Source organism: Felis catus, chromosome C2 (assembly GCF_018350175.1).
Source record: "Felis catus isolate Fca126 chromosome C2, F.catus_Fca126_mat1.0, whole genome shotgun sequence".
In the NCBI taxonomy this organism is placed as follows: Eukaryota; Metazoa; Chordata; class Mammalia; order Carnivora; family Felidae; genus Felis; species Felis catus.
Genome location: NC_058376.1, coordinates 77,857,127 through 77,881,033, shown reverse-complemented (window position 1 = coordinate 77,881,033; position 23,907 = coordinate 77,857,127). Strand labels below are relative to the sequence as shown.

Here is a 23,907-nt window from a genome sequence, read left to right as displayed (position 1 = left end):
ATAGTTTAGTAACTATGCTAGCAATCATAGTTTGGTAACAAATCAGAAGAGAATAACAATTAAGGGAAATGTTGGATTGGAAGGTAACATTTGGGATTTGGTTTGAACTCCTTAGGTGAGTGGTACTTTTCGTGGAGACCGAAAACCGTTGGCACTTAGGGAGAACAGACTCACTTCCATAATTTGCCTTTCTACAAGTATTGGTGAAGTGGAGCATTGTTTTTTATATATTTATAACTTGGAACACAATATGCACTCAACAGATATTTGTTAAACACGTATTATTGAATAAGTTATCCTTTGCCCATTTTTCAATTATGTAGACCTAAAACATATGAGGTCTAGAATGAGATAAGCCTAGGTTTGATTCCCAACTTCACTTTTTTTTGTTGTTAACGTTTATTTATTTATTTTGAGAGAGAGAGAGAGAAAGGGAGAGAGAGAGAGCATGCACAAGCAAGGGAGAGGCAGAGAGAGAGAGAGAGAGAGAGAGAGAGAGAGAGAGAGAGAATCCCAAGCAGGCTCCATATTGTCAGTGCAGAGCCTGACTTGGGGCTTGATCCCATGAACCATGAGATCATGACCTGAGCAGAAATCAAGGTCAGACGTTTAGCCCGCTGAACCACCCACTGAACCCAGCCACCCCAGATTTCTAGCTTCACCCTAATCACATTGCTATGAGGTATAAATTCCTCAGACAACTACAAGAAGTTGTTTAGAGGATTAAAAGATATATAAATATGTAAAATGCTTTCTACATTGTAACTGCTATATAAATGTTGCTTATTATTATGACTATCAATAAATCAGAAATAAATTACCACTACTAATAATAATTTACAGGTTCTACTCAAATATTATGAATATTAACTATTTGCCTCTAAATATTTTGCAACTTTTTCCCCTTGTCATTTGTAATTCAGCTTAATTTATTGTATCTCTTGTATTATAAATCTTATGTAAAGTCTGTCTTTTCATATTTCTTGTCTTTTGTCATGCTGAGAAGTGGTTTTCTTCTCCTTCCATTATAAAAATATTCTTTCGCATTTTGTTCAAATAGCTTTATTTTCATACTTACATTAACATAAATAGAATTTATTTTTGTGTTTTTGCATATGCTTCCCACCGTAAATGGTTAACTAGCCAATCTCCCCAATTATAATTCATATTACCTATTTTAAAAGCCACTTGGTAATATATTAAATTTTCATATATAATGAAATGCTCTTTTAATTAATTGAAGAAAACTACACAAAAGTATTCACTAATACACTGCTTACAATAATGAAAACCTTCAACGTCCTTAATATTCATCAGTAAGTGAACTAGTCAATTACGCTTTCCGCATATATTGGAACATTAAACAACCATTAAATACAATAAGGTAGATCTACATGTACTTACATGAGAAGAAGTCCACCTACATTGTTAAGCATAAAATAAAACAAAAAAAAACAAATATGCTGAAAATCAGTACCCATAGTATTGTCTTATTTTTATAAAAAATGAACTAATAATTATCGATAAATACATAAACATTTACATATGCATCTGAAAAAGTTTGGGACCACAGTCAACAACATTTAAACTAGGTAGATTTATTTATTGGAGATAGGATGGGCTAAATATATCTTCCATTTTTTGCAACATATACTTCTGTATTATTAGAATAGTTTACAGATTGCATGTAGTATTTCTATAATCAGGAAATAAATAAAGGGAAAAGTAAGCTTTACCTGCAATGGCTTCATAGAGGCCAGCTTTGTACCCTAAGTACTCATACTCTTCGAATCTCTGAGGCCCCTCACACAGGGCTCTGCACTCCATATCTTCACTGAAATATTCTCTTAAAGCTTGTTCAAAGTACTTGATAGCTAGCTCAAAGTCATCAGCCTCATAATGTTTAACTCCTGCACTGTAACTCTCCTGCAAAGAAGCAGAAAAATATTGGGGTGCTTGAATTTAGCAGGATTTAGACAGATTCAGGATCATTTGGGCAGGGGGCACTGCGCTCTTGTGCTGTGGAAGAATAATGAAGGGTTGTACTGGAAGACAAAAGGTAACTTCCGTGGCTTCAAGTAATTGTAAATGAGATGGGAGTTACCAGCAAGCTGAATGCTGTGGCTCCAATTTCATATTCTTCCTGAGCACGTGCAAGACAATATTTTCTAACCCCACCTGCATGTAGCTATGGCCATGCACCAAAGGCCAGGGAGATTGATGTGGGTGGCTGTGACGCATCCACTTTCCAGGGCTGGACCAATTTAATAATAATAATAATGATGATGATGATGATGGTGGTGATAATAGGCTTCTGAAAATCGTCTTCTCTTACTCTATTCTTCAATTATCTTGGAGGTCACATGTTGAGAATGGTGACATCTCCGGTTGAAAAAAAAAAGCCTTCAACTTACTGTGATTTTAAGTAAGCTTTCATTTAAATGAATAATTACATAGCTTTAAAATAATCAGAATTTTAAAAGTATAGGTATGATGGAAAAGCACCTGGACTGGGAGCTGGGAAACCACAGTATGACCTAAACAATTCACACTGGCTTCAACTCCCATATGTAAAATCAAAGGGTGGTGGGGGCACTGACGTTCAGAGAGGGTGACAGATGTTTATATCACATTCTACTTTTCATCATATCTTACTTATTTTCTAAAGGTATTTTCATTTTCTCTCAATTTTTTCAGCCCTGATAATGACAATATTTCATCTGAGAACTCTGAAAGTATAAAACTATCACTGTATTGGAAACCGAGACTCAACCTGAAACCCCCATGCACAGGAATCTGCTTTGAGTCAAATGAAACAGGAGCACCTTCTGATTAGGGCAATGGTCCCCAGCGCTCACCAGATGTGGTTTGGCTTCTCGGTCTACCAACTGGAGTACTTCAACACCGGCCATTGTTCTATAATTCTCGATGTTCTGCTGCATTTCCATGTGCTCAGGGTTGGCCATAAAAAACGTGTGGGCTGCTTCCACTGCCTTTTCCAGCTGGTTAAGCTACAGAGGGGAAAAAAAAAGAAAAGAACCAAATGAAGACAAACATTTCTAACCCAGCTTGGTACTAGCCCAAGGACTAACAGCTAAAGTGGCAGGGCCAGGTTCTAGTTCATATTCACTATACACAACCCCCATACTGACAAGTGAGAGGGTAACAAACAGGGATCCTAAAATGGTATGTGGAAATCTGGGCTTTGGTGAAAATTGATACACATGCTCTATTCTAAGTTCATTCTTTTCCTGCTCTTTGCTGAGCCATCTGCATTTTCAGGGAAATTGAATCTTTATGCTTCTGTTTGTTTCATGATTGATCAAAACAGAAAGCTGCCAGGGCGCCTGGATGGCTCAGTCAGTTGAACATCTGACTTCAGCTCAGGTCATGATCTCACGGTTTTTGAGTTTGAGCCCCGCGTAGGGCTCTGTGGTGACAGGTCAGAACCTAGAATCTGCCTTGATTCTGTGTCTCCGTCTCTCTCTGCCCCTCCCCCATTCATACTCTGTCTCTCTCTGTTTCAAAAATAAATAAAAACGTTAAAAAAAAAACACACACAGAAAGCTGCCAGTGTGGTGCCACCTCTAATTCATATTTTTGACATTTTTATCTTGTATTTTTCTCTTCTTTTCTTTTTGTTCCTTTTGCCTTTCATCCTGACAATGGGAGTATAAACAAACCTATGACTTTCCAGAGGATGGGAATGCATATACCTCTCACTCCATCACATTTGTTATCCTGCTCTAGAATGTGAAGAATACAAAACTAAGAGTAGTAGAAACCAATGCATAAGAAATGTTGAATACAGCACATAAAACTTTCTACCACACTCCTTTTTGATTGAAATATTTCATTCCAGACATATAACTTTGATTCTCATTAATATAAAAGAAGAATTTTTAATAACCACTCCACAGACACCACAAAATCCTCTCCTAAACCACACAATACATTGCTCTCCATGAAACGCAATGATGCATTTTTTTCCAAGAAAATAGGATTAAATTTACTCAACCTGAGACATTTTGCCCTATGCTCTGGACACAGAGAATGTCTAGAGACAGATCTGTTTGTTCCATAACAGAAAAGTGAATATTCACATTAGCAGTCTTTTTCATGGCAAAATTCAAATTATGTTTGATCTGTTTTGGAGTATGGTGACATGAAAATGCATTGTTATTAAAAAGTACACAAAAAAATCACAGAACAACATATAAGATTCAATTGAGTCTGCTTTTGACAGTCTTGCTACACAGATATTACTAAAAAAGAAGTACTGAGTTCCCAAGTCCCCAGCTACTGCCGTTCCGTGATAGATAATCTTAGTCCTAACTACAGAAAACATACACTGCCTTATTTTAAGACCTAAGATCCTTAATTTTGTCTAATAATAGTAAAATCTCTTTTCCTCTTGAATGTGCCTACTCTTAGCTATTGGCCTTCCTTCCATCAAATCTGGTCTTGTCTGCTTTCCCTGTCCCCTTTACCTTTGTCCTCAATTCTGTACTCACAGAATGATTTCGCTTGTCACTAATTTGGGATGTGGTTTCTTTCTTAATTTACATTTTCTCAACTTCTCACATACCAACACAGATAAATATGAATTGTATGGACATCTTACACAGTGATGAGGATATAGATATAGAGGAAAAACAGTAGGTTCTAAATTGGGTGTGGCTACACTTACTGGTCAAGTAAACCTGGAAAAAGTCATTTTAAACATTTGTGCCTTAGTTCTCCTTTAAGACAAACAAAGTTCTCCTTTAAGACAAAAACCCCATACCACCATCTACTGCATAGGATTTTGGAAGGATTTAATTGTGTAATGTATATAAATGTGCTTCATAAATCACAAAAATCCTTAAAAAAAAAAAACAGGGGCGCGTGGGTGGCTCAGTCGGTTAAGCATCCGACTTTGGCTCAGGTCATGATCTCGCGGTCCGTGAGTTTGAGCCCCGCGTCAGGCTCTGTGCTGACAGCTCAGAGCCTGGAGCCTGTTTCAGATTCTGTGTCTCCCTCTCTCTCTGACCCTCCCCCGTTCATGCTGTCTCTCCCTGTCTCAAAAATAAATACACGTTTAAAAAAAATTAAAAAAAAAAAAAAGAAACACAAACCAATAACAGAGAGGGAGGCAAACCATAACAGACTCTTAAATACAGAGAACAAACTGAGAGTTGCTGGAGGGGAGGCGAGTGGGGGAATGGGCTAGATGGGTGATGTGATTAAGGAGGGCACTGGTTGGAATGAGCACTGGGTGTTATATATAAGTGATGAATCCCTGGGTTCGACTCCTGAAACCAATACAACACTGTATGTTAACTAACTTGAATTTAAATAAATAAATTTAAAACAAATATACATATTTTAAAACAAAAATTAAAAAAATAAATAAACCAAAAATACAATTTATAGATGATCTGTTTCAAAGATATAAATATGTATTCAATAATGATGGTATAATCTATAGCTCCCGCAGACACATAATTTACGAGAATATAGTAAGGTCTTTGTGGTTCGTGGAAACTGTCTTTAGTCAAGAGTCAAACTATAAATTATGAACAAAACAGATTAGCACTGACACACTCTGATTCTATATAGCACAAGCCATTAAAGTTGACAGAACATAAATAAATATTTATGATTTTTACTTTCCTACCTTCATCTTTGGCTCAGGCTATTCCACTGACTTAGAGAGTCTTCGTCCTTGGTCTTTTCTTACTGAAATCTAACAAATCCCATAAGGCCAAGCCTAAATCCTATCTTCTCTAAGAGATCCTTTCTCAACATTCCAGCAACAGGCAAGTACAACAATACCATCTTATCCCTATTCCTCTACAAGCACTTATCAGACTCTTCTGTGCTTTGCGCCTACCTGAGTATATTTGTTTTTTTCTGGTAGAGCTCTTTGAGAATAAGGGTCATATGACTTCTTTTTGTTTGTTTTTTTCCCACCTACTTTACATATAGAGGATGTCTATGACATGTTAAAAAAAAGAGGAAAAAAAGAACTTCTAACAAGTCAATCTTTTACACACACATCAAAAAGTGTATTACATGTGAGTGTGCTTCCTAAGCTCTACTGTATTAAAAGGATGTCAGTTTAATAACATTTCTGAAGTCATCATTCACACTGAGAGCTTCAATACTGATTAACAACACTGAATATGATTCAGTAGCTCTCAAAAACTGATGTTGACAAATTGGTTCTTTTTCTTAAATTTTGCCACATTGTTGTTGTTGTTTTTTCCTATTTGATGCTTTCCCCATTTATAAGCCAGTATTGAGCATAATACCATCTTCACCAATATAAATATTAAGAAGATCTGGGGCACCTGGGTGGCTCAGTCGGTTGAGCGTCCGACTTCAGCTCAGGTCATGATCTCATGGTCCATGAGTTCAAGCCCCTCATCGGGCTCTGTGCTGACAGCTCAGAGCCTGGAGCCTGCTTCAGATTCTGTGTCTCGCTCTCTCTGCCCGTCCCCTGCTCACGCTCTGTCTCTCTCTGTCTCAAAAATAAGTAAAACATTAAAAAAATTTATTTTTGAGACAGAGCATGAATGGGGATGGGGCAGAGAGAGAGGGAGACACAGAATCTGAAGCAGGCTCCAGGCTCTGAGCTGTCAGCACAGAGCCCGACGCAGGGCTTAAACTCACGAACTCATGAACTGTGAGATCATGACCTGGGCCAAAGTCGGACGCTCAACTGACTGAGCCACCCGGGCGCCCCTAAAAGAAAACTTTTAAAAAGACTTGATAACTTGAGGTTAAACCATAAAACTTATTCATGAACTGGCCATGACTTTTAAATCATTGTGAACCAGTTCAGGAAACTGGAATTGGCTTCCAAAGTCTATAAAACAAGTCATTATTTTAACTGGAAGCTTGATATCTTTGTACTCAATTTTAGAAATTAGATATACACATCTGAAATGGTAGGAAAAGTCCAAGTGAACATGTGTGTGCTGCACATAATGCTGTATTTTGGGATGAAGATTATTATAAGGCCTTGTAAGTACTAGGTTTCAACTAAGGCATGATCGTCGAAACAAAGAAAAAGCAAACTGCCCTTAAAGGCTCCACATTGGACCTCCTTTAAGACCAAAATAAAATAAGCCACAGGAGAGGGTAACTCTATACATTAGGAAGAAAAAAAAAAAAACCCTGCAGAATAAAGAGCAACTGAGGAAAGGGGAATGATCTGACAACAAGATGGTACTTTTCAGGGAGCTGACCGCCCCACTGAGATATGAGAAATTCTGGCCAGAAATGCATTCAGGACACACTGGGCCATTTCAACTCAGGCTGTGAAGTGAACATTTTCTCCTGCCAGCCCAGAAGCATGACTGTACGTGGCAGTCATTCTGTACGGAAAAAGAAATGAATGCTGATTAAATCAATGCCCTGCTGACATTCAGAAGTTACTCTGTCCACTGGTGAGTGAATGAAACTCTTTTGACTCACTAATGGTTTTCCATAGCTAGTAATAAAGAAGCATTTCAAAAGTACGCATTGACTATTTAGAAACCTTCAGTAGCTATCCATTGACCACAGAAGAGATTCCAGAAACTATGTACTATGACATTCAAAACCTCCAGGATTTGGCCCTAACTAAATTCCTAATATAACTTCCTCATCTCTGCCATATGTAAACTTTTCCCACCAAAGTTCTAGAGGAACTTCTAGATGTTTTATAATTTACCATCTTTCTATTCAAGAAAATACACAAAGGCAAAGCACTCCAGTCATTGACAAATTCTTCATTTCATTCATTCACTTATTCAGCAAATATATGTTTTGTATTGAATCAGTGCTAGATGCTGTGATAGTTGATGAGAGTATCTAACAGGGTCAAAACAAAGACTCTGCTTTCTACGTACTTACAGCCTCATACCAGGGGACAAGGCTAAAGTAAGTCATTAATGAACTTAATTTCACATTGTGCTGAATGCTATAAAGAAATAAATGAACAAACCATACTATAAGAGCTGCCTGGGGTTGGGATGGAAGCAGGACTCTATTAGATAAATTAGTCAAAGAAGGTCACTCTGCAATGGTATTTTTCAGCTGAGATCTAAATGTTGAGAAGCCAACCATGTGTAGAACAGGAGGAAGAACATTCCAGGCAAAAGGAAGTGAACTGAAAGGGCCCTTTTCTGGCAAAAGAAAGTTAAGTGGAAAAGGTATTGACATGTTTTTAAAGCAGAGCAAAGACTAAAGAGAGACACTGGAAGAACTGGAGAAAGAGAGATCATGGGAGAGTTTATTCAAAGTGCAATAGGGAACCATTAAATAATTTTAAACAATATCTGAAACACATTTTAATATAACAATTCAGACTGATGTGTGGAGAATAGATCTTTGGTAATGAGCAAGAGAACATGCCAGTAATTCAGGTGAGAGATAATGCCTTTACTTTTAAAATAAAAAGAGGACAAGCATGGGTCAGTGCCCTGTCTTTTCCCCTTCCATTCCTTTCTCTCCCTCTCCATTTTGCCTATTCTTTCTATAGTGATGTTTTTCAATTCAGACACATAGAACAAAGCAAACCATTCTAAACTTCCCAAACATAGTTTAGGGGTCATATGTAAGCTCCCTGTCTTCTGAATTAGGAGATATATGAAGCTCAAATAGTTTGAATATGAAATTTAGGACAGCTTGTAAGACATATGCAAGAAAGGCAATTCTAAAGCACATTTTAAAAATGTAAGAATACTGTACTTCTGAGATAGACTATTTAGAATCGCTTTCTATCTTCTGAAGCCTTTTTATGCAACCGGGATAAATCAGCAAGCCCAAAATAAGTAATTTCCATTCTTCTACTCAAACATTCATATTTCAATAAAGAAGGGAACTCTCTCTCTGCTTTCACCACCCTAACTTTGGGAATGCATCCAACATCATGCATTTCATTCTGATGAAGTGCTATATTTTTTGCCTTGGCTCTTAACTTAAATTTCACAATATAGCAACTTTAGAGAATTTTTAACCCACTAGGAGGTTTCTTACCGAACGACAAGCAAGTAAGTTGACACTGACGGCCTTTCTGTTTCTAGGTCACAGCAGAATTTTTAAATTTTAGTTAGCAGCAGAAACACACTGGCTGGAGGGAAAGGAAGTCACTCAATAATAGCATGCACATCATGCTAAACACTGAAAATTCATTGGCTAAAAGGCATAAACATCCTTTTACAAAACAATAAGATGTTTTGTTTTGTTTTGTTTTGTTTGTTTCATAATGGTGACACCGGACATTTTTGTAGCATTTGCTAATATCTCCAAATTTACCTCAAATTTTTGCCAACTCAAAGTTAATTTTGCTTTACAAAACCAACTAAGCAAACAAATAATTTTAAAAATTGAACATATTAAGAGAATAGTCTTAAAGATCCATTAAGTTTTGAAACAAAATTTGAAAGCATTTTTTTAAGTACTGGATTAAACTAAATCCTATGGATTATAGTATTTCAAATGTAAAGGCCAGGCTGTTTAATAAGAATTCAATTTTATTTTAGAAAATTCCTAAACATTTCCATATAATGTGGTCAGAATTTGAGAGATTCAAAAAATAGCTAGATGAAAAACCACTTTGGGGGCCCCTGGGTGGCTCAGTCAGTTGTCAGTTAAGCGTCTGACTTCTGCACAGGTCATGATCTCAAGGTTTATGGATTGGAGCCCCACACTGGGTTCTGTGCTGACAGCTCAAAGCCTGGAGCCTACTTCAGATTCTGTGTCTCCCTCTCTCTGCCCTTCCGCTGCTCATGCTCTCTCTCTCTCTCTCTCAAAATAAGTAAACATTAAAAAAAAAAAAAAGGAAACCACTTTTCATTATTTCACAGTTTCTGATGGTGTTACTATCCTTTATGTTGTTAATATAAAAATACCAATGTGTTGAACTATTTTTATACTTTAGTTTTTTATACTTCAGGAAGTAATTGCTTGCTTCTCTTGACAAATTTATAAAATTGATTTTACCGAGGCGCCTGGATGGCTCAGTCAGTTAAGCATCCGACTCTTGATTTCAGCTCAAGTCATCATCTCACTGTTCATGAGATCGAGCCCCATGTCAGGCTCTGCACTGAACACAGAGCCCACTTGGGATTCTCTTTCTCCCTCTCTCTCTGCCCCTCCCCTGCTCATGCACACATCCCCCCCCCCCCCCGCCTTTCTCAAAATAAGTAAACATTTAAAATGAAAATAAAATAAATTTTACCAGATATTGAAGACTGTATAATATAGTGCATTGCCCTTTTTGTTCTGACTACTAAGAAGCTCTGAGCTTAATTTTATTCTCATATACAGTAACTGTATTATAGTGGGTTTCTAGTATATTAGACTGAAACTGGTATACTTCCCTTTTATCTTTGATTTTTTTTTGTTTTTATTCCATTTCAAAAATCTAATGATATAAATAATTACCTTAGGTAATTCAAAGTCCTTTTGGACACAGGAGAGGTATAAAAGATAAGCCCCCATGGTAAGGGAAATTTCTAGTAATTACTTTCCTACATCTTAATGTAGAAAATTTAGAAATTTCTAGCTTTAAAAAATACATATTAATTCACAGGTTAGGTGTTCATGCTAATGTAGAAAATGAACTTATCTTTGCATTTACAGAATGTGAGTTTAAAATGTAGTCATGGTTATAAGTAAATATTTATAGCTTTCAAAATGCTATTTGGTAAGGATTAGATGGGAGATGGCGTTTCTAAAGAGTAACGTTTTCTCTGTGGAGTAAGTTGGAAAGGAAGAATATGCATTTTTAAAGCATTTTCTTTTGCCAAACTGCTTATATTCTTTCCTTCAATTACTTATGGTCCTGGGCCTGATTAATAGACTCCAGCTCTTTCTGAACTCTGGTAAGTTTCAAGCTGATGTTTACAACTTAATGTTAAACACTGACTCTTGAGTAGCTACAGTCAAATGAGGTTGACCTCATGAGCCCAGGGCAACAACAGATCCTATCAGCTAAGTTTGCTAGAAGGTTTCTTATCTAAATAAAAACCATCTTTCAGGGTAAGGAAAACACTAAAGTGAAGAAGCAGTACTTTTAAACGTACCATTTCCGATTAGAAACTATTTAAAACAAAAAGCCCTCGAAACTTTTGAAAAAGAAGAAAACCTCAAAATATTAGCCAAAAAATATGTGTGTGCTTAATTGGACAAAATCCCTCAAGCCATCTGTGTACTGTATTGTCTAACTCCCTAACAAGAGGATAGCCAAAGCTTGGATGCTCTCTGGTAAGGAGAGAGTACTGTCTTAGGGATGGAATGTGTCACAGATCCAATGAAACTAGTGTGTGTGGTTTACTGGTATGTGCCTGTTGTTTTTTGTTCTAAACATTAGGACAGGGTAAGATTGAATAACTGGGCAGGATCTTAACCTCTGAAGTATTGTCCAGAAGTCTCCCTTGAGGTGTCAGAGGATGACTAATGGTTACCGAAAAGAAGGTTTTGGGCCAAGACCTCTCTGACATTTGCTTCCTGCTACTGTTTTTGGAATCACAGCTTTATTCCTCTTTAGAAATTTCTTTGGAAGGCAGATGTCACTCATTTCCTGTTCCAGTTTTGCCAACGTCTCATGGCTATTGCAGAAGTCATCATTTTAACTGGTAAAGAATCTTATTTGTGTCTTGATTATAAAAAAAAATAAAATTAACAGAAATCCAGTGTCCCCCTTTGTGAGCTCAGAACTGGATTCCGTTCCTCTGGGATCCCCATGTTGATGAGCACAATCTTGTTCACGAGGTTGTTAATAAGAATTTACCCTGTGTATTGTTGTATAGTTTGCCAGGCACTTCACAATACTGCTAATAAAAATAAAAGTAATAAAAATGATCATTTACTGTCTACCCAATGCCTATTGTGACATTCTTCAAAAAGCTAGAAGAGAAGGCTCCTACCTCACGTCGGGCGCAGGGCAGAAGTACCTGATCATTATTTACAAGTGCACATTATAATACAAACAATGAGCTGTAGTACCACATAGAAGCCAGTGCTGGGATAGACTGAGTTGCCCTTAATGAACTTCCTGGTACCAAAACAAATTTTGTTGTTCTAACAGTTCACTCATGCTTTGCTTCTGCCTGGTTTTCATTATGATAAGTGGAGATGAATGTTGTCTTTCCCTAGTGACCCATTAAAAAAGCTCTCGCTGGCCATCACTTCCCTGGAGCCAACAGCCAGCTCCCTAATTGCTTACTACCAGAGTTATGTCTCTGCAATCAGCGGCAGCCGGAGCACATTCCCCCCCCCCCCCAAACTGTACAAAGTTGCAAAACTTTGACTTCATTTGTCAAATACATTGCAAACTGGCAATTAACTATGGATGTGGGCTTTGCACTTCTAAGATAGGCTTTAAAGATCAGCAATAAAATAGCTTCATGTAGACTTGACGCTGACCTTTCTGTTTTTGAGACTATGAAAAAAAAAGAATTTCAAAGCTTTTTGTGTGCTTGCAACATTGTTTTGTGGAATAACAAAGTGGGTATAAAATGCTTGTCATGGGCAAGGAGGGATGGAAGCCCCTAGGACTGAGAATCAAAACCCAGGTTTACTTCCTATTTCTCTCACAAGCAACCGCCTTTCCTGAGTGGATTGCGGGTGGAGGCGCACAGTCAGGGAAAAGAAGTAATAAATTGGGCCTTGCCTTGTTAAAAAGTGTAACAGTGCTAGGATAACATCAGAGATAGCCTGGCAAAACTGATGACTTGGGGAGAGCTTTAGAGTTTAGCGACCATATAGGAAAATGCTGTCATTGTAATTCCCAACATCTCCCTTCTACTTTGTGTTTATGAAACAAATTTAACATTCCACCCAAGCCACTCCACTGTAAGAAATATAAGAAAAGCAAACAAGCAAATCAAAAGCTTTTCCACTTGTACGTTTTTGGTATAACTATGCCACATTCCTCTTTGAAATACAAACTCTCTCTAGCCCCTATAAGGGTGGGGAGATTTACTTCAAAATGTATTTCAAAACCTTTACTTCACCTCATGTTAAGGAATGCACCATGGCTGAAAGCCAAAGGGAGTTTCACTCCAAAGACCCTTCTTGGAGGGCTCTTCAAGGGGAGACTAAGGTCCCTTCAGGTATTCAACCCATCAAGCTGACTAATGGGTGTTCCTAACCTGACAGGCCACATGTTCTTATTAAAGAGGTGGTTTTGATGATAGAGTTCTTTCAGTGTTCCATAAGTTCCTCTGGCATCACACCTGCACTTTTTAAAGCATTCAGCCACAGCAGTAACCTTCAGGCTGTATTGTAAATTAAATATCCCGGCCACATACACAAGCTAAATTATAAACACAAGCATTTTCTCTGTACCTCAGCCAACAGACTATACTGGAAAGAAGTTCCAGTCCATCTGAATGTCTGAGGAGGTTAAAGCTTGGAGAAGTTCACTTACTGACTGAACTTGTCAGGTAGCACCGTTTCTTCAGTTACTTTTGTGGTACTTGCATTGGTCTGTGGATATGAACTTCCATTAGCAATAGGTAAGCAGGGCTAGGAAGGCCCTTTAAATTATTTAGTACCACTGCCTCAAGTAGAAAAAGGTTGTGAATGGAAAACGAATGGCAAGACTGTGGTTAGAATCTCTTTTATTAAGATGTTCATAAACATGGGTTTGGGATTTTAATCCCTGTTATTTCAAAGTAGAGGCAAATTCATATATATCTGGTCTATGTAACAAGCGTTTGCTGATCACCCCTGCCATAGAAAGAACATGATAGGTGTTCTGTGAGGATATAAAATATTTTCAGTATGGTCCTTGATCTTTTATTAAATACAGTCCAGTAGGTTAAGAAGACATACACAGACTATTAATATCAAGAACTAAGTTTCTACAGGATTAGAGGGCAGAGTAAGTGGTAACTGGCAACACAGCACTAGAGAAATTGAGAGACATTTGAAATCATAGTTGCCTGGGAGGTTCAGGGAAGGCCTCATTGAGAAAGTGGGAATAAGCCTGGGTGATGAAGAATGAAAACCATGTGGATGTCTCAGATGCATGGCTAAACTGGCTCATGTGTAAGGTCTAGATTACAGAGTAATGGGGAAGAAAGGTGAACAGGGCTGTATTATGGGGCTTTCTGAACACTAAAGTGAGGTGTTTCGATTCTTACTGTTGGAAAAAGAGAACCAGATACACCTATGTGTGTATGTATGTGAGTGTAGTTGTGAACATCTCCCCTGCCTCATTCCAAAAAGGATTTGAAAAATAAAAACCATATTTGAGGTAGCAATGGAAAACTTTTTCTTCATTTTTATTTTATTTTATTTTTTTTTAAAGTAAGTTTAGGTTCACAGCAAAATTGAAAGGAAAGAATGGAGATTTCCAGTATCTCCCTTACCCCCACACGAAGATAGTCTCTCCCATTATCAACACCCCCGACCAGAGTGGTATATTCGTTATAACCAAGAAAACTACACTGACACATCATAATCACCCAAAGTCCACAGGATTCACTCTTGGTATTGTATACTCTGTGGAATTTGGAGAAATGTATAATGACAGGTATATATCATTACAGTACCGTACAGAGCAATTTTGTGCCCTAAAATCCTGTTCTCCATCTATTCATTTTCCCTGCCCCAACCCCTGATTTATCTACTTTCTCCACATAGCCTTGCTTTTTCCAGAATGTCATATAGTTGCAATCATATAGTAGCATGCTTTTTAAGATTGACTTCTTTCACTTAGTAATACACGTTTAAGGTTTCTCCATGTCTTTTCATGGTTTGACAGTTTATTTATTTTTACATTAAACAATATTCCATCATCTGGATGCACCACAGCTGATTTATCCATTCACCTACTGGAAAATATCTTGGTTGCTTCAAGATTTCATAATTGTGAATAAAGCTCCTAGAAACATCCACATGTAGCTTTTTGTGTGTACCCAAGTTTTCAACTCCTTTGGGCAAATACTAAGGAGCAACACTGCTAGAGGAGTATACTAAGAACAGTGTAATTTTGCAAGACACTGCCAAACTTCTTCTGGAGTGGTCTCCCCATTTTGTATTCTCACCAGAAATGAATGAAAACTCTTGTTGCTCCATATCCTCACCAGCACTGATGTCAGTATTCTGGAACTGGGTCATTAACAAGGTGTATGGTGGTATAGCACAGTTGCTTTTTTTATTTCCATTCCCCTGATGACATATGATGTGGAGGATTTTTCCATGTACTCATTTTTTTTTTTAACGTTTATTTATTTTTGGGACAGAGAGAGACAGAGCATGAACGGGGGAGGGGCAGAGAGAGAGGGAGACACAGAATCGGAAACAGGCTCCAGGCTCCGAGCCATCAGCCCAGAGCCTGACGCGGGGCTCGAACTCCCGGACCGCGAGATCGTGACCTGGCTGAAGTCGGACGCTTAACCGACTGCGCCACCCAGGCGCTCCTCCATGTACTCATTTATCATCTGTACATTTTCTTCGGTGATATGTCTGCTAAGGTCTTTGGATCATTTTTAAATTGGGCTGTTTTCTTATTTTTGAATTTTAATAGTTCTTTATATTTTGGATAACAACTGTTTATCTCAAATGTGCCTTTTGTGAATATTTTTTCCTAGTCTGTTGCTTGACTTCTAATTTTCTTGACATTGTCTTTTGCAGAACAGAAGTTTTTTTTTTTTTTGTTTCTGTTTTGAATGAAGCTCAGCCCTCAAGTATTTCTTTCATGGATGTGCCTTTAATGTTGTATCCAAAACTTACTGTCATACCCAAGTTCATGCAAGCTATCTTCTATAAGTTTTACCGTTTTGTATTTTACATTTAAGTCTATGATCAATTTTGAGTTAATATTTGTGAAGGACATACATTCTGTATGTAGGGTCATTTTCCTTTTTTTTTTTTTTTTTTTTTTTTTTGCATGTGAATGTCCAGTTGTTCCTGCACCACTTGTAGGAGACATTGTTCTATTGTACTGCCTTTGGTTCTCTGTCAAAAACCAGTGGGCTATTTATATATGGGTCTATTTCTAGGCTCTTTATTCTGTTCTATTGAGCTATTTTTCTATTCTTTTGCCATCCCACACTATTTTGAATATTGCAACTTTATAATAGATCTTGAGGTTTGGTAATGTCAGTCTTTCACTTTCGGTCTTCTCCATAAATATCGTGTTGGCTCTTCTGGGTCTTTTCCCCCTCCATATAAACTTTAGAATAAGTTTGTGGGTAATTGTAAAATAAACTAGGATTTTGATTGGGATTATATTGAATCTATAGAGCTGACATCTTCTCCACTGACTGTCAATAGTGAATCTTCCTTTTCTATGGACCATGGAATCTGTTTAGTTCTTTGGTTTCATTCATCAGAGTTTTGTAGTTCTCATATATTTCTTGTACATATTTTGTTATAATTACACCAAAGTATTTCATTTTGTGGGGTGCTAATGTAAATGTTTTTGTGGTTTTTCTTAAAGTTCAAATACTACTTTATTCATTGGGGTATATAGGAAAGTGATTGACTTCTGTACATTGACTTTGTATCCTGTAACCTTGCTATAATCATTTATTAGTTCCAGGAGATTTTTTGTCAATGTTTTCATATTTTCCACTAAGATGATCATATCATCTGTGAATAGTTTTATCTCTTTCTTCCCAATCATATATCTTTTATTTCCTTTCCTTGCCTTATTGCATTAGCAAGCACTTTCAATTAGAAGCTGAAAATAAGTGGTGAAAGGGGGCATCCTTGTGATCCACCTGTTTACTTGTTCTTAGAGGGAAAGCTTCAAGTTTCTAACTGTAAAAATGATGTTAGTTGTAGGTTTTTGTTATATTGACTTTATTAAGTTGCAGAAGTTCCTCTCTCTTCCTAATTTACTGAGAATTTTTATCATGAATGGGTGTTGGATTTTGTCAAATGTTTTTCCATATCTATTATATATGATCATGTGATTTTTTTCTTTTTTAGCTTGATGTAATAGATTATATTAATTGATTTTTTATTGCTGAGCCAGTGTTGCATACCTGAAATAAATTCCACTTGGTTAAATGATTAAGGTATCTTTATGTCCTGGAATTTGGTCTATCCTGGTGAATCATCCAAAGAGCTTGAGAAGAATTCTCCTGTTTTTGGATGAAGTAACATATGGATGCCCACTATATTTAGTGCACTGATAGTGGTATTGGGTTCTACTATGCCCTCACTGATTTTTCTACCTGATGCATCCGTCTGTTTCTATTAGAGGGGTGTTAAAGTCTCAAATATAATAGTAGATTCATCTATTTCTCTTTGCAGTTCTATCAACTTTTGGCTCATGAGTTAGATGCTCTGTTGTTAGGTACATACATGTTAAGGATTTTTATGTCTTCTTAGAGAATTAACCCCTTTAGCATTAGGTAATCCCCCTTTATTATCTATAACGTCTTACTTTGAGGTCTGCTCCTCTTTTTAAAAAAATTTTAATGTTAATTTATTGTTGAGAGAGAGAGAGAAAGAGAGAGCGAGCATGAGTGGGGCAGGGACAGACAGAGATGGAGACACAAAATCCAAAGTAGGCTCCAGGCTCTGAGCTGTCAGCCCAGAGCCCGATGCAGGGCTAGAACCCACAAACTTTGAGATCATGACCTGAGCCCAAGTCAGACCCTTAACCGACTGAACCACCTAGGTGCCCCAAGGTCTGCTCTTCTTGAAACTAATATGGCTACTCTTACTTTCTTTTAATTAATGCTAGCATTAATCCAGACATTTACTTTTAATTTATATGTGTCTCTAAATTTAAAGTGGATTTCTTGTAGACAACATGTATTTGGGTCCTGCTTTTTTATTCACTCTGTCAGTCTCTGTCTTTTAATTGGTGCATTTGGACCATTAAAGTTGAAAGTGACTATTGATACAGGTTGATGAATATCCACAATATTTCTTGCCCTTTTGCTTTGTTCCTATTGTTCTCACAATACTGAGGGGGCTTCTATGACTGGGTCCATCTGGACATTTTAACTCTCAGAATTGTCCACACTGAGCTTACAGCAATTGGTCAATTAGAGTTCAAGTTTCCCTACCCCAGCACTTGTTCCCACAGTGATTTCTACTTGTGAGCCATTGCTCTGTAAGCCATAACAACTTGTATTCACCTATCTCTTCAATCCTGAGGGCAGTGATTTGCCTTGTGTCCCCACCTCTTTTTTGGATCCTAGAATAGTTGTTGATTTCTCAGTCCGTTCAGCTTTTTACTTGTTGCTAGGATGTGATAGCAATATCCAAGCTCCTTCCTTACAGAACAAGAAGCTGTAAGTCTGAAATACTTTAAATTTCTCAGAAGGAAGAAGGGTATGAGAATAGGAGTATATTATCAACTCGATATCTTCTCTCTTTGAAAAGATTGGTCTGGTTGTTGCAGGATAAACTGGGAGTAAGGGAAGACTGGAAAAGAGGAAAAATTTGGCGGCAACATTATAATACTCTCTCACATAAAAAGAAGCAAGTTTATTATCCTAGTCAGCATGGGCTACGATAGTGAAATACCATAGAATGGGTACCATAGACTACCATATTTGTTTTCTCACAGTGCTGGAGGCTAGAAAACTGAGATCAGTGTGCCAGCATGGTCAGGTTTTATCAAGAGCACTCTTATGGTCTGCAGATGGCTGCCTTTTCATTATGTCTTAACATGGCAGAGAGAGTGTGAAAACTCTCTTGTGTCTCTTCTATAAAGGCACTAATTCTACCATGACAGCCCCACTCTCATGGCCTCATCTAAACCTAATTATTTCCCAAAGGCCCTATCTCCAAATACCATCACACTGAGAGTTAAGGGTTCAACATATTAACTTGGGGAGACACAATTCAGTCTATGTATTAATCAAGAAAATATAAAAGTTAAGGATATCTTTAAAATTTCAAAGCCAGTCAATTAAGAACATGATAGAATAATAATGGAAATCACTATTTTTTAAAGGTGGTTCCAACGTTTGATTATGGGATAGAGAAAATAATCATTTCATTTTGAACTAGGTTACATGTGATATAATGCAAAAAAGTACATCTTAGCACTGAAGAAACTTGACTGGAGAACTGATGACTAGAGAGCAGTTGGAGGGAGCATTGGGCAAAGTCTACACTTGAGGCACACTGGAGGTCTTTGGCCCACATAAAGTGAGACTTCCAGACTTCCAAAAATGAGAGCATGAACAATTATTATAAGTGGCTCATAACAACCTAGAAAGACAGGGGAAAATGTCTGTGGGTTTGTAATTAATCTTTATCTTGTTGAGAAGTATATTATCCTCAATGGCCATAAGACTTATTTAAAAAAAAAGCTTTTATAATTAACTAAGTGTAAGATAAACTATATTAAAAGCTAAACGTATTTATTTAGGGTAAGGCTTTTTAGATTTTCAACTACTATGATAGATAATTTCCATGAGTCAGATATTGTATCCTACATTTTTCTAACTTTTTTACCAAAGAACCATCCTTCTGCTTCAGTGTCTCAAAAGACTAATCAGCTCTCTGAGACTCTACTTTGTTGTATACATACACATGTTCTGGGCAAACTTTGTTAACTTTGATGAAAGAATGGCTTTAGTTGTAAAGTCATCATGTAAGTGATCCCGCAATCTCAAAGTGCTAAGACTGAAATTGTCTTTAGACATAATTTGGTATAAGACTCTCCATTTTGTTATACTTATGTAAATAAGATAACTAAAATACAGAGTGAGATATTTTTTCCTTTTTTAAAAAAATGTTTATTTATTTATTTTGAGGGCAAGAAGGAGCAGAGAGAGAGAGAGAGAGAGAGAGAGAGAGATTGAGCAAGAGCAAGAACCCCAAGCAGGCTCTGCGCTGTAAGCACAGAACCCCACATGGGGCTCAGTCCCACCAACCATGAGATCATGACCTGAGCCAAAATTAAGAGTCAGATGCTTAACCAACTGAGCCACCCAAGTGTCCCAAGTAAGAAATTTTTGTTAGGGCCACATGGATCCTAATGGAAGTGTTGAGCCCCACAACCTGGTTTTCTAAGTTACTGATTTTTCTAGTAAATTTCATTGTGTCTGAGACTAAGTGGCCAATCCTCCTCATTCAGCAGGAAAATAAAGAGTGTACCATTTTTGACAAGTGCATATAAAAAACTCACACCCAAAATATATCTCTCCAAAAATCATAAAAGGAATACCTTTCTCTATGCCACCCAGAATAAACTAAATTAATGCTGCAAAGTAGGTACTAATAAGTACAGAAGAGAACTATGAGACTGTGTTCAAATGAAGAGACTGGTTTGAATTGAACCACATCCTAGAAAAATCATATCAAATAGACTGTAAAATTACATTCAGTGGTTTAAAAAACTCAGGCTTTCTGATTTTGACTTTACACATACTGTGGATTTACATTGGCTTCCTTCCCCTGGAAATGTTATATTGTAGTTTAGCAGCTGGATGTTTGGTCTGTACTAGAAATAGAGGGCCACTATTATCTTCTATAAATGGAGTCCAATGTTCCCATTTTGTCTGCAGAGGGTACTATAAGCTTTGTATTTCTAGGAACTGTGAGGCTCAGGATACTCTACTTTGTCTTTCAGTTCAACCTGACCAACATTCAATGAGGGTCCTGTGCTTGGTATTGGGTAGGTGGGAATGGTGGACAGAAAACTGTGATAATTCTTGCTTTTTAGCAGCTAATCTGGGAGAAGGGGTGAGAAATCAGAGGAAAAAAATACCTACAATTTGGGGTTGAGTAAGGGACCATAAAAAAAGTAAAAACAAACACTGTAAAGGTTCAAACTAGGAAAAAGCACCTCTAAATATATGGTTTTGGATCTAGGAAGTCTTTATGGAAATCTTACAAATATGGCTTTTGTAATAGACCCTGAAGGTTGGATGGCATTTCAATAGGCATAGATGCCAGGAATGGCATACCAAAAAAAAAATAAAATAAATAAATAAATAAAAGAAAAAGAAAAGAAAGTGTTATTTGCGTGTGAGGATTAATTTGTTGGGAGTGCAAGTGTTCAAAGTGGGATTTGGAGTAGTCAAGAATACTTAAAAAGTAGGCTGGGGCCAAAGTGATGTGGGTTTGGAGCTAAGAACATATTGTGTCCCATTTGGGGGAGATTTGAAAACCTCAGAGCATTGGAATAGTCTGAATCTTTTGAAACGATCTTCCAGAAACATCACTATGTCACTGTAGAGGAGTAAGTCTACTTTACTAAGTTATATTAGTAACACAGGATGGTCTGCAGCCAGACAGATAGAGTTAATCAATCCTTCTGAGCTACAGGTGCCAGTACACCTGATTCCCTGCAATCCGATTTCCAGCTGGTCCTGAATCGTGAACATTATGGAACCAGACCACGTACTCACATGTCCAGAGTAGTTGTCAAGCATGCCAGTAAAGTGCGAAACTGCCACATTTCCCATTTCTGGAAGACCCACTTTCTGTTAATCTAAAGGCTTTTATGTTTTACAGACTCCATAGCAAGTCCAGTTTTCAACCAGAAAGAAATCTCAGCCAAGTCATGACAAGGAACATATCTTCCATCCGTGAGTTGTCACCTCTGCAATCCGATTTCCTCCTCTGCTCTTTCAACCCCGAAGAACATATGGACCTATTAGAAAATAATCTAAGCAGCTTTCATTCTTTTCATTTAAAAACATTCCCATGATGGAATTCTCACTTGCCTAGTGGAATTCTCACTTGCCTCTACCTGTAGACAGCAAGGCAGAGAGAGTCTGTCACTTTCATTCCTCTTTGCCACCTCCCTCATGTCAGCAGAAGTCTCTATGGGAATGGCTATATGAACTGACAATTATTAACCTTGTGCTTTCCTCTTCAGGAGGAAAAGAGGTCAATAAGAGATCAATCATGCTGAGATCAATAAGAGTAAAAGGGAGACCAATGGGAGCCTAACCCTTCCTACTGCCAGCTCTCATGGAAAAGAAGCTAAGAGCAAATGCCTGGATGTGACGTGCATATTCTCAGAGGGAAGAAAGTATGTATGGACGTGTGTACCTAAAATAAACAACAGCCATCTACCGGTTATTTTACAAAGAAAGTTAACATAATTTATCTCAAGTCATTGTCATATATAGATTGGGCAGATATTAATATCCCATGAGAAAAAGGCAGCTCGGGGAAGCTAAATAATAATAATTGAGCATACAGTATGCCAGAGACCTGAAATAAACATATATTACTACATGCTATAGACTGAATTGTACTCTCTAAAATTCATATGCCAAAACCCTAACCCCAAGTACCTCAGAATGTGACTGTATTTAGAGATCAGAACTCTAAAGAGGTAATTAAGTTAAACTGAGGCCTTTAGTGTGGACCCTAATCCAGTTTGACTGATGTCTTTATAAGAAAAGGACACTAGGACATAGAGACACCAGTGTAACTGGCACACAGAGGAAAAGACCATGTGAGGACACAACCAGGTGGCAACCATCTGCAAGCCAAGGAGAGAGGCCTCAGAAAAAAACAATCCTGCAGACAACGCTGATCTTGAACTTCTAGCCTCCAGAACCATGAAAAAATAAATGTCTGTTGTTCAAGCCACCTAGTCTGTGGTATTTTTTTTATAGCAGCCTTAGCAAACAAACACAGCACATTTTAAACATAAAAATAACAGTGAGGAAGAAGTCAATAACTTCATTTACAATTGAGAAAACTAAAAACCATAAGGAATTGAATCTGACTCTAAACCCAGTGATGGCTTATACCAGAAATCAGGCCCATAATCTCTCAGCTATATTCTCCCAAGTGATAAACTGATCAAGACAACACTAGCAACCTAACTAGGGCACTCTAACTTTTAATTCAGGTTCTCTCCACAAAAGTATCATGAAATTACCTCGGTAGACACATTGGACATTAAAACAGGATGGGAAACAAGATTAAGAAAAATCAGAGTTCCAAATGAGAATTAAAATACATGGTTTCTTTTATTATTTCTCAGGATAAAACTAAAAATTTCAGGGCAAATTAGTCTTCTCTCCTAGGCATTCTGGAGTGGTACATCTGTTTTTATTTATGGTACTTAAACCTCCATTTCGGCTTATTCCAAAAAGGAGTTTGATCAAGACTCTCTTCCTTTAAGCATCTCCTTTCATTTTATTGTTAGGTAAAAAGTTTCCTAACATAGAAAACTCCCAAAGGGAAGATACTTTCCTGGTATTATTTTAATGAGCTGGTGAAGTTCCTGAAAAATGCTAAAAACCCATAATACCAGAGAAGTCTGCCTGGGAAATGTCATCTTAATTTTGTGAAGCAGAATTTCTAAGATTCCATATAAACTGATCTGATCAAATTAACAGTGACGTTTGTAACAACAGGGATGGACTAAATTACAGCACAATCATATGGTAGAATATTATACGCCCACTGAGGATAATAAGACACGCAAAGATGTTCATAATATACCCTTGAAAGAAAAAAGCAGACTGCATAGTAGTGTGTATGGTATGAATCCATTTATGTAACAGAAATTCACTAGAAAAATTTTATGGACCAAATGTTCATATTAGCTGTGTTCAAGCAGAGTCAGGGAACTTCATTTAGGGCTTAACAATTGTTATTTTTTATTTTGTTTTCTAATTTTCCAAAACAGATATATGGTATATGGGTGTTTTGAAGGAAAAGAAATGAAAGTAGAATGAGAAGTAAGCAAAAGTCTAGGTTGATGGTGATTTTCTGAATAAAGAAATATTTCCTTCAAGGAAGAGTTTAATCTTGGAAGAAGGTGTGTTATTGTCACCACTGAATTTGATTTATATAATTTAAATAACTGAAATTCTGAAAAAGCTCTGTGTGTGTGCATGTACATGTGCGTGTGAGTGTATGCGTGCACATGTGCATAAAGGGCATAATGTCTAAATACACAAAGAACCATTAGCTGTGGGGAACATTCTTGTAAACTCCTAATCCCCTTAGTCTATTTACTACATTGAA

General features: G+C 37.2%; 1 protein-coding gene across 1 annotated transcript in view; it reads right to left on the bottom strand.

The window, feature by feature from the left end:
- Window positions 1–23,907, bottom strand: part of P3H2 (prolyl 3-hydroxylase 2) — a 148,813-nt gene that overhangs the window by 31,475 nt on the left and 93,431 nt on the right. The window contains exons 2-3 of the mRNA XM_003991795.4: window positions 2,859–3,011; window positions 1,737–1,926 (exon numbers count right to left, since the gene is read on the bottom strand). Of these exons, the coding sequence (XP_003991844.1) occupies window positions 1,737–1,926; window positions 2,859–3,011 (343 nt within the window). The remainder of the gene's footprint in view (window positions 1–1,736; window positions 1,927–2,858; window positions 3,012–23,907) is intronic.